The sequence below is a fragment of the Chiloscyllium plagiosum genome, unplaced genomic scaffold, assembly GCF_037043375.1.
Source record: "Chiloscyllium plagiosum isolate Xiang-an unplaced genomic scaffold, Cpla_swu_hap1 HiC_scaffold_12, whole genome shotgun sequence".
In the NCBI taxonomy this organism is placed as follows: Eukaryota; Metazoa; Chordata; class Chondrichthyes; order Orectolobiformes; family Hemiscylliidae; genus Chiloscyllium; species Chiloscyllium plagiosum.
In genome coordinates this window covers 79532828-79548110 of record NW_028270150.1, presented here as the reverse complement: position 1 = coordinate 79548110, position 15283 = coordinate 79532828, and the positions used below count along the sequence as shown (strand labels likewise).

Below are 15283 nucleotides of genomic sequence, written 5' to 3'. Positions count from 1 at the left end.
TTTTGTGATTCTGAGAACAGGAAAATGGAATGGAATTTTGTCAGTTATACTTATGGAAAGTTTTGGGTTTGCAGAAACCAAGACACAGGTACAGTGACATCTTCAGAACTACTGAGATGGATAAGCTACAAGAATGGAATAGAGACCTTACAGGAAGCAGGATATGAGAAAGGGTAGTCACAAAGTAGCTGTAGGACAGTGTCAAGGGCATTCAACTTGTTTGAAAATTCTAGACTTGCTGCCCAAGCTAGTTCAGAATTAATGTTCAATGTTCTCAAGTCTGTGGTTCACACACTATTGTACAACCTGAGCTAGGTCTCAGCCAGGGTAGTGCCTATAGAACCTGAGCACAGTATCGTTCATCAGAATACTCTTTAGCTTTTTCTCTTTCATGGCATGTCGGTGCAAGGCAAGGCATATGTTTGTTGCAAATCTGTATTGACATTTAGACCGCTGCGGTGAGTTGCTGTCTTGGACCTCTGCAGAAGAGTTCCAAGGTTTTGTTCCAGCAACAGTGAAGGAATGGTGATATAGTAACAAGTTAAGATGGGGTGTGGCTTGGAGGGTGACTTGTAGGTAATGGTTTTTGCATGTATCTGCTGCCTTAAGGCTTTCTATGTGATGGAGATGATGGGTTTGATCTTGTAGATGGTGCACACTGCTGCCATTATGCATTGGTAGTAAAATAATGAATATTTAAGATTGTGGATGGGGTTTTGATAAAGTGTTGGTTGACATTCCATCCAGCAATTGAACCATTCATTCATGGCCAACACGGTGACACTGCACCAGGGACCCAGATTCAATTCCAGCCTTGGGCAACTACCTCTATGGAGTTTGTACATTGTCTAAGTTTCCACTAGGTGCTCCGGTATTCTTGCATACTCTCAAGGTGGTTAGTCAAGTAGTCTTGTTAAATTGCCCCATATGCGGGCTAGTTGGATTAGCCATGGTAAATACAGGATTGTGGAGATAGGGGATCTGGGCTGGATACTCTTAGGAGGGTCATGCAGACTTGGGCTGATTGCGTCTACTTGCACTCTAGGGATTCTATGATTCTTTGTCCTTAGACTGCTTTGTCCTGGATCATGTCAAATCTCTTGTTTTATCGGTGTCCTATCCATCCAGAAAATACTCCATCATGCAATAATCCAAAGTGATTCGACATATACATCAAGAGCAAGAGGGTAACTAGAGAGCGGGTGGGACCTGTTAAAAATCAAGGAGGTCATCTTTATGTTGAACCTCGGGATATAGGAGGGGTATTAAATGAATAATTTACATCATATTTTACTGCGGAGAAAGAAATGGAGTCTAGAGAATGCAGAGAAATAAACTTTGATATTTTAAAACAAGTTCACATTACAGAAGAGGATGTTCGGGAGGTCTTAAAAAATATAAAGGTGGATAAATCTCTGATTCGGAGATGCCAGTGTTGGACTGGGGTGTACAAAGTTAAAAATCACACAACACCAGGTTATAGTCCAACAGGTTTAATTGGAAGCACACTAGCTTTCGGAGCGACGCTCCTTCATCAGGTGATTGTGGAGGGCTCGATCGTAACACAGAATTTATAGCAAAAATTTGCAGTGTGATGTAACTGAAATTATACATTGAAGAATTGATTGTCTGTTAAATCTCTGGGATCTGATCTAATGTATCCCAGGACATTGTGAGAAGTAACAGAGGAAATTGTGAGACCCTTTGCAGAAATATTTGCATAATCTATAACTACGGGTGAAGTGCCTGATCACTGAAGGGTGGCTAATGTTGTACATCTGTTTAAGAAAGGTTGCAAGGAGAAACTTGGGAACTGTAGACCTGTGAGTCTGACGTGGGTTGTGGATAAATTATTGGAAATGATTATAAAAGATAGGATTTATGGACATTTAAGAGAGGCAAAAATTGATTTGGGATAGTCATCATGATTTTGTGCAAGGAAAATCATGTCTCACAAACTTGTTTGAGTTATTTGAGGAAGTTACCAAAAAGATTGATGATGGCAGTGCAGTAGAAATTAGTTATTTGGATCTTAGTCAAGTCTTAGACAAGATTCTGCATGGTAGAGTAATTAACAAAGTTAGGTCACATGGGATTCAGGGTGGGCTTGCCAATTGCATACATAATTGGATTAATGGCAGAGATAGTAATATTGAAGGGTTGTTTTTCCGACTGGAGATCTGTGATCGGTGATATTCCACAGGGATTTGTTCTGGGTCCTCTTTTGTTTGTCATTTATATAAATGATTTGGATGAGAGTATAGAAAGCATGGTTAGTTTGTGGTTGACACTGAAATTGGTGGCAACATGAACAGTGTAGAAGGTTTTCTAAGATTACAAAAGGATCTTGATCACATGGCTCAAAGGGCTGAAAAATGACAGATGGAGTTCAATCGGGATAAATCCGACGTATTCAATTTTGTTACAACAAACAAGGAGTAGGGCATACACAATTAGTGGTAGGGCCTTGGGTGGTGTTGCTGAACAGAGGGACCTAGGAGTGCAGGTACATAATTCTTTGAAGTTTGCGTCACATATAGGCAGGGTAGCTAAAAAGGTGTTTGGCACCCTTGCCTTCATTGCTCAGTCCTTTGACAATTGGGAAGTCATGTTAAGGTTGTACAGGACATTGGTGAGACCTCTACTAGAATACCTGTGTCCAGTTCTGGTCGCTCAGTTATAGGAAGGATATTATCAAGCTGGAAAAGGTTCTGAAGAGATCTATGAGGATGTTGCCTTAGTTGGAAGATTTGAGTTATGAAGAAAGGCTTGATAGCCTGGGACTATTTTCTGGAGCATAGGAGCTTGAGAGGCAACCTGATAGAAGTTTATAAATTAATGAGAGGTATAGATTGAGTTAATTGTAGATGTCTTTTCCCTAGGATGAGGGATTTCAAGACGAGGGAGCACGTTTTTGAGGTGAGAGGAGAGAGATTTAAAAAAGACATAAAAGACAATTCTTTTATAGAGAGGGTGGTTCGTGTGTACAATGTACTTCCTGAGGAAGTGGCAGATGTGGGTACAGTGTTTGGTTGGTTGTTCCATTTCAATTGTGGATCAGTGATATCTTTCAGTGATTGTTGGTAGTTCTAAGGCGCAGAAGAAGGTCATTCAGCTTAAATTTCATTACTTTGTAGCAATTTACTACTCTCTCCCCATACACTTGCAAGTTATTTTTTATCCAAATAATCATTCAGTACCACCTTGAATGCCTCAATTGAATTTTCCTCCTCCACATTTCTAGACAGTGCATTCTATACCTTGACTATTTGCTGTGTGAAACAGATTTTTTTCTAAATCACCTTTGCTTCTTTTGCACGTCACTTTAAATCTATGTCCTTGTGCACTCATTCCTTTTATGAGTGCGTGCGTCTTTTCCATATCTACTGTATTCAGATTTTGTGACAAAACTCATATTTTGAAAAACTCTATCAAATTGTCTTTTAACCTTTTGTCCAACGAGAACAGTCCTAACTTATTCAATCAATTCTCCTATCTGAAGTTTCCCATTCCTGGGAATCTGCGCTCTTTCCAATGCATTCAGATCTTTCCATGGCACCCACATATGTACACAATCCTCCAGCTAAGTTCTAACAAGCATCTTACAATAAAGGGAAGGTTATTGACAAAGCAGTTGAAGATGTTTGGACTGAAACAATCCAACAGAGCTATTGTGAGGCTGGGATGATTAGCCTCAAAGAACAACAACCATCTTTCTTTTTGCTAGCTACAACTGTAACTGATTGTGGATATCTCCATTGTTGTCATTTCAGAAAGGGAAAATATTTCGGAAAGAATATGTATTTCATTTCACTAACTGCTACTGCCATATTCATTTTGTTGCAAAGCTGTAGATTATTTTCTGTCCTATGTTACCACAATGAATCAGACAGAAATGCATTGCATTTTCCTTGATCCACACACAAGTTCATTGAAGTGTTTGACTCTGACTTTATAGTCACTGTTATATTGCTTTGCTTTTCTAAATTTAATATCATTAAATATTAATTTAGTTGTAATATTGCACACAATTTGATTCAACAGTAGTTGATTTCTGTATTATCATGATTGTGTAGTGATAAAAACAGTGTGTTTTGTACCATCAATTTAATTATACAAAGTTTCATCTCTGAACAGTATAGATCCTATGACATTTTTATTTCATTACAGCAACACTGGTCTTTGAAGTCAGTCAGTGAGTTAACTTGCAAAGTATTTGAACAGCACCTGATGATCCTAGAACAGAGCTGCTGTACTGTGTTTATGCCAAAATGAAATATTTTGCAACACATTAATAATTGCAGTGTAGTTGTGGTAATCTGTCTTTCCCATTCAATGACAAATCTTGATATTAACTGGATGTCATTAACATCCATTTAATATTTTGTCAGTGTAATGAAGATTTAGCACTCCATTTCTAGTTGATTGTCTTCTCTTCAATAGTGTTTGTTCAAATGAGTTGGATGCTCAACCATAATCATATTGAATATGAGGATAGAAAGGTCGAATGGCCTACTTCTGCATTCCTTTCTTTTGGTCAAAATTATTTTTGGGTAATGGTTGGGATTGGTTTGCACAGCTTTATTTACACCAATAAGGAAAATCTCTCTCTTCACCTTTTCAAACCATGGTATTGTGGTCAATACTATTGTTTAAATCTGAAAAGACGTCTATCTATTTGAAGTATCTGGGAATATTGATTTTCATCCTAGTTTTCACAATATCTCCAATAGTTGCCACACTGAACTTCTTTATAAGCGGGGTCTATTCAAGGACATCAGGTAAAACGTCTACCCGTTGAACCTTGCATCCCAAAGTTCAAAGATGATCTAATATTTCCCAGTCTAAGAATAATAGAAGAGTACCATGAATCAGTTACCATCTTTTGTGTCTTTCTCTGCCCATTATCCTGGCTAGTTTCTAAAAATTCTTAGTCATCTACCATATGTGAAGGCCACAGAAATAACTCCTGAAACAAACAGTTAATCAGCTTCTGTATAGAGAGTAAAAAGTTTAGATTTTTGCGCCCCTGCTGATCTTCAACATTGACTTTGCAGAAGAAAATATCCTGTGGCATCCTTCTACCTTAGAAGGAAGCCAATACCAATTCACTCTTTTGAGTATGACTTTTGTCCCACCTTCTGAAATGGAAACATTCTAAAGATATAGAAAGATTCTAAGATATAGAAAAACTCATGTCACTCTGTAAGATCACTTTGTCTATATCTAGATCGGTAAATGAAACAGTGGCTGCTGGCAATGTGAATTAAAAGCAAAAAATAAGAAATTATAAGAAATTGCTTGAATTGAAAGGCTTGCACCATAGTCTGAATGGCCTTTTAAAGTACAATAATTCATCTGATGAGCAATAAGTAGAAGAGAGGAAAACTTATTGTCATGATGGATGAGTTTCATCATTAGAACATGGATTAATTTGTAATGAAGATGAACATTTATTAATAATAATTGTTATGAACATTTGTATTTTCACTTCTGTTTCCTGATTTGAAATTATTGGAATATGACATTTTTTCCCTTGAATGAAACCTGAAATGCATCTCGGACTGTGGGGTGTTGTGGGCCAATCCTGAATCACCTGTCAAAAGTAATCAGACGACATTTTCTGTGTGTGTAGCTTCACATGTAGCTAATATAAGTATATTTTACCTGGAATGTCTCTGTTTCTTTTCATTTTTGAGGGTTATCTGAGGAAATAAAATTTTATTTTGAGATTAACTTTAAGAAGAAGCCTTCAGGCAAGTCCAATTTTAGTTCTTTAAAATATAATTTTGTTTTAGCCAGGATGTAGATTCTTATAATGGTCTATCTTTTAAATTGATGTCGTCACTTCCATTAGTTTGCTCATAAAGAATACTGAAAAATTTAGTTTACCACTGAGCTGAAATTTTATTTTCCTTTAAATTTAACAGTACCTGTGATCCCAGCAATATTGTTTTCTAATGTTTGAGTTGTTCTCTTCCGAATGCTCTGTGCCCAATACTCTTAGACAGATTAAGCATTCTGCTATCTGTCTAAATATTTCTGATAAAGTCTTCTTGCAGTTTATGGATCTTTAAATATGTTTGTTGGATTAAGCTGTTGTAGATTAAAAATAACCGGTATATGTGTGTTCTGTTCGCCGAGCTGGAAGGTTTTGTTGCAAACGTTTCGTCCCCTGGCTGGGCGACATCATCAGTGCTCGGGAGCCTCCTGCGAAGCACTTCTTTGATGTTTCCTCCGGTGTTTATAGTGGTCTGTCCCTGCCGCTTCCGGTTGTCAGTTTCAGCTGTCCGCTGTAGTGGTTGGTATATTGGGTCCAGGTCGAACAGAACCACAACAACGAGCACCCGAGCTACAAATCTTTGCACAAACTTTGAATAACTGGTATATTTTAATAAAATATTTACTTTCATTTTACATGACATTTTCCTGCAGATTACCAGAAATTTTGTTTTTTTTTTATCTTATTGTTTGTGTAGACAATGCAGTAGAAGATTTTTATGGCACTGTAGCTGCATCTCGAAGATCATCATTCCGAATATTTTCTCCTGATTATACTCTGACTCGGGTGAAAGATTGGTTGTTGGGTTCAATGCAGTGTGATCCTTTGAAAATTTGCCCAGAATATCTACTGTGTTCTAAAAGTGGACCTCTACAGGGTATTCTACTTAACTGGCATCCACAAAATCCTTTCCAAGGAATTTTAACAGTGCTTTGCAGGTATGTATTTTATCCTTTCTGCATCAAAATTGTCTTTATCAGTTGTTAGCTCACCATTGGAGAGTTCAAAATGATTTTATATATATCTTCAAGAGATCACTTGTAAGTAAATTTGGAGCAATGAAGTTGTATCAGTCCCGCAGAACAGATCTCATTATATGTCAACATCGAGAAGCCTTCCAGTTATTACACATCAAGCACCTGCTGAGAGAGGAGAAAATGAGAAGCGGAATGAAATTGCACCAGCTTACTTTATGTACAACGTAAAATAATACATAAAAATAATTTTAATCTCATTGCATGGTTCAGATGATGGTTATATTTCCTTCAAATTCACTGTGTTTTGATGACAACTGAATCCATAAATACTAAAATAACTCCATAGAGACCGGTATCACGTCACCAAATCATCCTTTATTGACACATGAACAGTTCTTGAATGTAGTCCTGCCTCATACAGAGTAAGGCACTAGAATGTCAGTCTGACACTCACCCTTTTTTTTTCTTTTCCTTTTTTTCTTTTTTCTTTTCTTTTTTTTCTTTTTAGTGAGACACAGTGAAAAGGTGCATTGTTTCTTTTTTTTTTATATAATTTAACCCAGGCACTACCACCTAAGTGCGGTAGTGCTTATTTTTTCCCCAGCACCCATGGTGTGTGTGTGCAGGTGTGAGACACAGTGAAAGACACAAAGTGCACGAATCTTTATTCAAATTCCACCACCAGGAAGATAGGAAAACACCCGGGTGGCTAGTGACAAACTCACCCTTTTTTTAACCCCCACACTACCGCCAAAGTGCGGTAGTGCTTATTTTATCCCCAGCACCCGTGGTGTGTGTGTGCAGGTGTGAGACACAGTGAAAGACACAAAGTGCACGAATCTTTATTCAAATTCCACCACCAGGAAGATAGGAAAACACCCGGGTGGCCAGTGACAAACTCACCTTTTTTTTTCTTTTTTTTTCCACGACCAGGAAGATAGGAAAACACCCGGGTGGCCAGTGACAAACACTGCCCTTCACATCGAAGGGACTCTCCTGGTTATATATTTTTTTTAACCCCCACACTACCACCTAAGTGTGGTAGTGCTTATTTTTTGCCCCAGCACCCATGGTGTGTGTGTGTGTGTGTGTGTGTGCAGGTGTGAGACACAGTGAAAGACACAAAGTGCACGAATCTTTATTCAAATTCCACCACCAGGAAGATAGGAAAACACCCGGGTGGCCAGTGACAAACTCACCATTTTTTTTAATCTTTATTCGGTTTCCATCACCAGGAAGAAAGGAAACACCCGAGTGGCCAGTGACGCACTCCTGTTTTTTTTCTTTCAGTGAAGGGGAACCTCTTTTTTTTGCTTTTTTTTTTAATTTAACCCCCACACTACCACCTAAGTGCGGTAGAGCTTATTTTTTTCCCCCAGTACCCATGGTGTGCGTGTGCAGGTGTGAGACATAGTGAAAGACACAAAGTGCACGAATCTTTATTCAAATTCCACCACCAGGAAGACAGGAAAACACCCGGGTGGCCAGTGACAAACTCACCCTTTTTTTTTCTTTTTACCGAAGTGCGGTAGTAATTATTTTTTCCCCAGCACCCATTGTGTGTGTGTGCAGGTGTGAGACACAGTGAAAGACACAAAGTGCACAAATCTTTATTCAATTTCCACCACCAGGAAGGTAGGAAAACACCCGGGTGGCCAGTGACAAACTCACCCTTTTTATTTTATTTTTTTTTTCTTTTTTTCTTTTTCTTTCTACAGTGAAAGACACAAAGTGCACGAATCTTTATTCAATTTCCACCACCAGGAAGATAGGAAAACACCTGGGTGGCAAGTGAACACTCCTGTTTTTTTTTAAGTTTTTTTTTCTTTAATCTCCTGTTTATTTTTTTTTAGAATCCTGTTTATATATTTTTTTTCTTCTTTTTTTTAATCTTTTTTTTTATTTCAACCCCCACACTATCACCTAAGTGCGGTAGTGCTTATTTTATCCCCAGCACCCATGGTGTGTGTGTGCAGGTGTGAGACACAGTGGAAGACAAAGTGCACGAATCTTTATTCAATTTCCACCACCAGGAAGATAGGAAAACACCCGGGTGGCCAGTGACAAACTCACCCTTTTTATATGTCAGTCAGGGCTCACTGATTGGACCAGATTAACAGCATCAATCAGGGAACTCATTCTGTGATGTTCAACTGGCTGACTTGTTAAAATCAAGTAAAATGAGTAATTGGAGTCCTCTTCTTGTAGAGTGGCAGTGTCCCTACCACTGGACCAAGAGGCCCAGATTCAAGTCCCACCTGCTCCAGAGGTGGGCAATACCTTCTCTGAACAGGTTGATTGGAAAAATAGGTTAAATGGCAAAATAAGAGTAATCACCCAATCATTATTCAGATTTTTTTTCAAATAGTACAACACAGGAACAGGCCCACCTCATGTTGGCTGACTATGATGCCAGCACCCAGGTTGATTCAGACCCAGGTTCAATTCCACCCTTGGGCAACTGTCTGTGTGGAGTTTGCACGTTCTACCTATATCTGTGTGGGTTTCCTGTGGGTGCACCGGTTTCTTCCCACAGTCCAAAGATGTGTAGGTTGATTGGCTAAATTACCCATAGTTTTCAGGAATGTGTAGGTAAATGCATTCGCCATGGGAAGTGGAGGGTTACAGGAATAGAGTAGGGATGATGGTTTTTGGAGGGTCGGTGTGGACTCTATGGTCCAAATGCCCTGTTTCCACACTGTATAGATTCTTTGTTCCAAATCCCGCCTGCTTGTACACAGTCCATCTCAGTCTATCACCTTGCCTGTTCCAGGCATCTACCACTCTGTGTAGGGGAATAAAAAACTTACTTTATGTTTCTCCTTCTCTCCTTAAACCTATGCCCCCTGGTATTTGAAACTTTCACCCTGGAAAAAAGACTGACTATCCAACCAATTCATGCCACTCATAATTTTGTATGCTTCTATTAGGTTATCCCTTAGCCTGCAATGTTCTATTGAAAACTATCCAAGTCTGTCCAACCTCTACTTTATAGCTAGTACACTCAATTCTAAGGAACGTCCGTAAAACTCTTTTGTATTCTCTCTAAAGTCTTCATGTCCTTTATCATGTGGGGACAGAACTGCACACTCTCAATACTCTAAGTATGGCCCAACTAAAGTCGTTTACAGCTGCAACATGACTTACCAACTCTTAGATTCAGTGCTAGGAGAAAGTGGGTAATGCAGATGCTGGAGAGTCAGAATCGAAAAGTGTGACACCGGAAAAGCACAGCAGTCAAGCAGCATCCGAGAAGCAGGAGCATCGATGTTTCAGGCATAAGCCTTTCATCAGCTGTACACCACCTTTACCACCTTATTCATTTGTGTTGTCACTGTCAACTAGCTATGGACTTGCACCCAACATCCTTTTGTATATCATTGCTCCTAAGAGTCCTAACATTATCTGTATACTTTCCACAATGCATCACCTCACACATGTCCATATTAAATTCCAACTGCCATTTCTCTGCCCAGCTGTCCAGCTGATCTATACCCTGTTGTATCCTTTGATAACCTTCCTCACTATCCACAACTCAGGATGGCATGGTTAGCACTGCTGTCTCACAGCACCAGGGCCCTGGGTTCGCTTCCCACCTTGGGCGACTGTCTGTGTGTGGAGTTTGCACATTCTCCCCGAGTCTGTGTGGGTTTCCTCCAGCTGCTCAGGTGTTTTCCCACAGTCCAAAGATGTGCAGGTCAGATGAATTGGTCATGCTAAATTGCCCATAGTGTTATTAGTCAGGGGTAAATATAGGGTAGAGCAGTGGGTCTGGGTGGGTTTCTCTTCAGAGGGTTGGTGTGGACTTGTTGGACCAAATGGCCGGTTTCCGTAAGTATGGGGAATATTGCATGCAAAATGTATACAATGTGCAACATAATTTTCTGAACCTGCCTAACCACTGCTCTATCCTCAAACATTTTTGTCACTTTGTCAAAATCTCTATCAACATTGTGAGACAAGACCTCCCCAGCATAAAGCCATGCCGACGATCCTAATAAGTTCATTATTTTCCAAATGTGAGTAAATCATATCCCTGAGAATCTTCTTCAGTAATTTCCCAACTATCGATTTAGGCTTGCCAGCCTATCATTTCTTGGATTATCTGTGTTATAATTAAATAAAAGAACAACATTGGCTATTCTCCAGTCTTCTGGGACCTCTCCAAGGACCAGAAGAGGATTCAAAGATCTCTGTAAAGTTCCCAGCAATCTCTCCCTTGCCTCTTTCAGTGACCTAGGATAGATCCCATCAAGTCCTGGGACTTATCCACCTTAATGTTTTTCAATTTACTGAATATCGCCATTTCATTAATATTGACATGCTCCAAATATTAACATAAACCTCCCTAATCTTAGCATCATCCACGTCCTTCACCCCAGTGAATACCAATGCAAAGTACCTTACCTCATTCCTCTGGTTCAATACATAGGTTCACTCTTTTGTCCATGAATGGATCTATCCTTTCCCTAGTTACCCTCTTGCTTCTAATAAATGTATAAAATGCCTTTGCATTCTCCTTCATCCTACTTTCCAAGAATATTCTAAGGTTTCTTATAGCACATTTCTGTTTCCTTTATACTCCTCAAGAGCTTTATTTGATTTCAGTTTTCTAAATCTTAAATATGCTTCCATTTTCTTTTATGTGCCCTTGAAATGTAAAATAATATTTCTTTAAAAACCATTGAATAGGACACTTATTGCAAAACAAATTTATTGTATCAATGGCTTTATTTTTGGCATAGCCATTGTACATCAATTAAGTTGAGAATCCTTGTTGTTGAGGTAACCATTTTACCCTTACACCGGCCACCATTGTGCCCTCTTTACCCTTAGTTCTAAAACTGTCAGAAGATTAATGCTTAATCCTAATCCAGGATTTGAACATATTTTCATGGCTTACACTTCAATACTAAAATAAACTTTGTCCATCCCAGTCCAACACTGGCACCTCCACGTCATAACTTCAATACTAAGACAGTCCTTCTGTTATTATACGTGCTGTTTATCAGATGAGCTGTGAAATTGAGGCTGTATCTCCCTATTCAGGTGCATGTAAGGGAAAAATAATAATCCCATGGTACTTTGAGGAGGAGCAAGCATTCTCCTGAGTCCTGGGCAATACTGATTCATCAGCCAACAGCACCAAAACATCTCTCATGTGGTGCTTATGGGACTTGTTTACAAATTGCCTACGAAACAAGTGACAATATTTCAATAGACAATATATTGCTTGGCTGAACTAGACTTTATGTTCTCCTGAGGTCATAAAAAGAGTTACATAAATACAAATTTAGTTCAAACAGTAATGTTGCTAATATGTTTCTCACCTCAATTAATTTTGTTTCTTTTCTTCTTTACAGAAACCAATCGTTTTTGCTGATGTTTCTTCATGGCCTAATTAAAATCCTTCCACAGGGTTGTGTGGTAACCCACGTTAGTGCTGGGACTGAAGATCAAATTGCGGACATGTTGGGGTGTGCTCTTGAGCAAGAGTGTCTTGCCTTCAGAAATGTGATCACTTCTGCTATCTCTGAAACTGAGAATGCGTTCACAATGAGAGCCAAAACAGAGAAAAAGCAGAATATTTTGGTTCATACTCCCTTATTAAATAGTGAGGAAAAGGTACAAGAGTACAGAGCAAAGTTTCAAATTGAACAAGAGCAAAGTACTTTGGGGATGAACCTGTCAATCACAGGTTTTCAGTACAGAGAAATTACAAAGAAATTGACTGGTGTGCAGCTGAACACTGATAGCTCTGCATGGAGACTTGGTAGGTTCTACAGTTCAGTTTATATTTAATAATTAAAGTCAAATTTCTATGAATTCATCAGAAAAATGAATTCGATAAGACACAAAGAACATCTTTCTTTGATCTTTCCATTGTTTAACCTCATTTGGCATGCTGGTGCTAAAGTACTTTGTAATGGCACTAAAGCAATTTTTACTCTTGTGCAAACAGACACATGGGATACAGTATAAGCAAACGCATGATCTTGGTTTCTCTGAGAAGAAAACTTTGAGCTCTAATACTTCATTAAAAATGTTGTATTTAACATTGTATTTCATAAGCATAATTTGTATTGGTTATAAATTTTACATACAATTTGATGTACTTCTGGTATTTGCATGTCTTTCTTTATGTATTATCCAATCTCCATAGAAAGTTACTCAGACAATAACAAGTACACAATGAGCAATATGTTTATTGCCACAGATACCTGGCAATACCAATACAGACTATCTCAAGAGATTAACACTTTATTGCAAATCATTAAATTTGAGATGGTAACTGAATTCAATTTTATTTTTGCACATACAACCTGTGACACACATCTCAATAACTGCAAAAACAGAAGTATTTTCTAGCTGATGATGTCTCCAGTGCAGGACATCGTTGTCTGTACTTATTGAATTTAAAAATAGTTACCATTCCATCAGACGTGTCTCCTTGTTTACGGTGACTGTTACACAATATGTCTTCAGTCTTAGAGAGCTTGCAGCTGAACCTCATTCACTTCTACAATAAGTCCTCTAATGTAAAGCGTAGATTTTAGTGCACAGTCTGGTAGGTACTGTTAAACACATCAAAAGGAGGAAGAGCCCTGTAAGAGGTTAGGATATTCAAAGCTGAATTTGCCTAGAAAAATTGAATGTATTCACTGCTGAGTCTGTTCAGTGATAAAGTACAGTATAGAGAACTGTTGTTCTAGGATGTCAATCACTTGAAACTAGCAATCTAGACTTGGATGTTCTTGACTGTTCCATATTAGCCACGTTACCTTCCATGTAAAAGAGGTAAATAACTTAATAAGGTGCTGAATTCTACTAGACTCCTAATGAAGTCTGTACTTCTATGCAACTTGGAATGGCACAGAATTGTCAAGCATCAATATATATCAAATGTCTGAATTTTGCCTACCACCACTAATATTTTTCACGAGGGCTCTATGATCTCTCTACTTTCCTCATCTTTGGTGTTGTTTAGATGTGCTGAAGAAGTTTTTAAGTGTGGGTGTTTGCCCCACCTGGAGATAGTAGCAGTAATTAGTTGCATACGATGTTCTTTGAAAACAGCTAGGCTCTCTTTACGAAGAGTGTAGATGGTACGCAGAAGGTCCGCTTCAGTGGAGAAACAATATTCTCAAATTAAAAATTAGTTTTTCATAAAAGTTTTCTTCCTGAAAATAAACAAAAATCTGGAATATACATTTATCTGTTTGGCTGTCAGATGTGTAGTACTTAATTAGTGTGAATGGATATCTTAATGTAACAAATGCACAAATCATAGATGATAGGAGAAACATGATACTTCTACTGCAGTTCTGCTCTCCAATTTTCAAATTCCCAATACCTTTGAAATTCCTTCCATGGCATAGCTTCATTGGCATTAAGGCCTAGGTCATTGCTATCTTGCATCTTGCACTGTAATTTCATTTGATTCTTGCAGGTATTTCCATATCAGCACAGTCTTTTTGACACCTATTTTAGTTTATACTGCTGAAGTTTTGTAGTGTATACATATATATGACCTACTTTATGACACTATCTACACACTACTATCTGTTCCTCTTTAATTTGCATGCTTTCTCTTAGATATCAGCAGATCCTTATGTCACAGAAATAACATGAGCACGCTACAATATTTTCCACTTCACATGCTGGAGAGATAGAACTCTCAACCAACATGAGCTTTTATCACTCTATTACTGTCCACGTTTCTAAACTTGTTTCATGCTTATGCTGAATAAACAGTTTGCCATGATTTGTTCAGTCCACAATTTACTTTTTAAATCTGTAAGCGTCGAGCAGTCCATTAGCTGTTTCACTATCAATTTAAATCATGTTACTGTTGCATCCCAATTGCTGATACACACATTTTATCTAATAATTTCATTGATGTTTTGAAAAATTTGTTACAACTTCTGTAGAGATCGATAACTTTTTAAAAGAAATCAAACTATCTGCTAGCTTAAAAGCTGAAAGAATGCCATTTCAAGATTTTACATTTTAAGATGTTTAACAAAATACTCCCAGCACTATTGGGTAAACAGTTCCTTTAATGGCAACCTATACTTTAAGACACAGAAAGAATACCTGTCATAATTTTAATGCAACTGAGAAAACAACTCCACAAATGCCCTGAAATTGGTACAAAATGATTCTTAGCTCTTATCGGATTACTTCTATTCATTTCTTTGTTAATTTCTAACCCCCGAACTGCCCATCATGGGGACAGTATTACTGGATATCCTCCCTCTAATGCAGTACAGGTGAACCTTACAGCTTTAATTTTACCTAATCGTTTCAGTCTCTCCCTTGATCTCACTTTCATACACTTGCGTGGCCCAGTCTATTGAGAAAAACTGATGGCAATGCACCAGATAATGCCCATAAAAAATAGGAGCAGAAATAAGACATTTGGCGTCTCCAGCCTTCTATGCTACTTCATAAGATCTTGTCTTAAGATAAGATTATGAGTTAATTCACTTTCTCACCTCCCTCTTTAATCCTTCAGTCTTAT

General features: G+C 38.2%; 1 protein-coding gene across 5 annotated transcripts in view; it reads left to right on the top strand.

Annotated features, from left to right (window-relative positions):
- fancb (FA complementation group B) overlaps positions 1–15283 on the top strand; it is a 67701-nt gene that overhangs the window by 44696 nt on the left and 7722 nt on the right. For 4 of the 5 annotated variants that reach the window (XM_043700558.2, XM_043700559.2, XM_043700560.2 and 1 more), the window contains exons 8-9: positions 6480–6720; positions 12123–12879. In XM_043700558.2, the coding sequence (XP_043556493.2) occupies positions 6480–6720; positions 12123–12561 (680 nt within the window). In that variant the 3' untranslated portion in view covers positions 12562–12879. Of the gene's footprint in view, positions 1–6479; positions 6721–12122; positions 12880–15283 lie in introns of those variants that run through there. The other variant, XM_087992973.1, reaches the window with a different exon arrangement.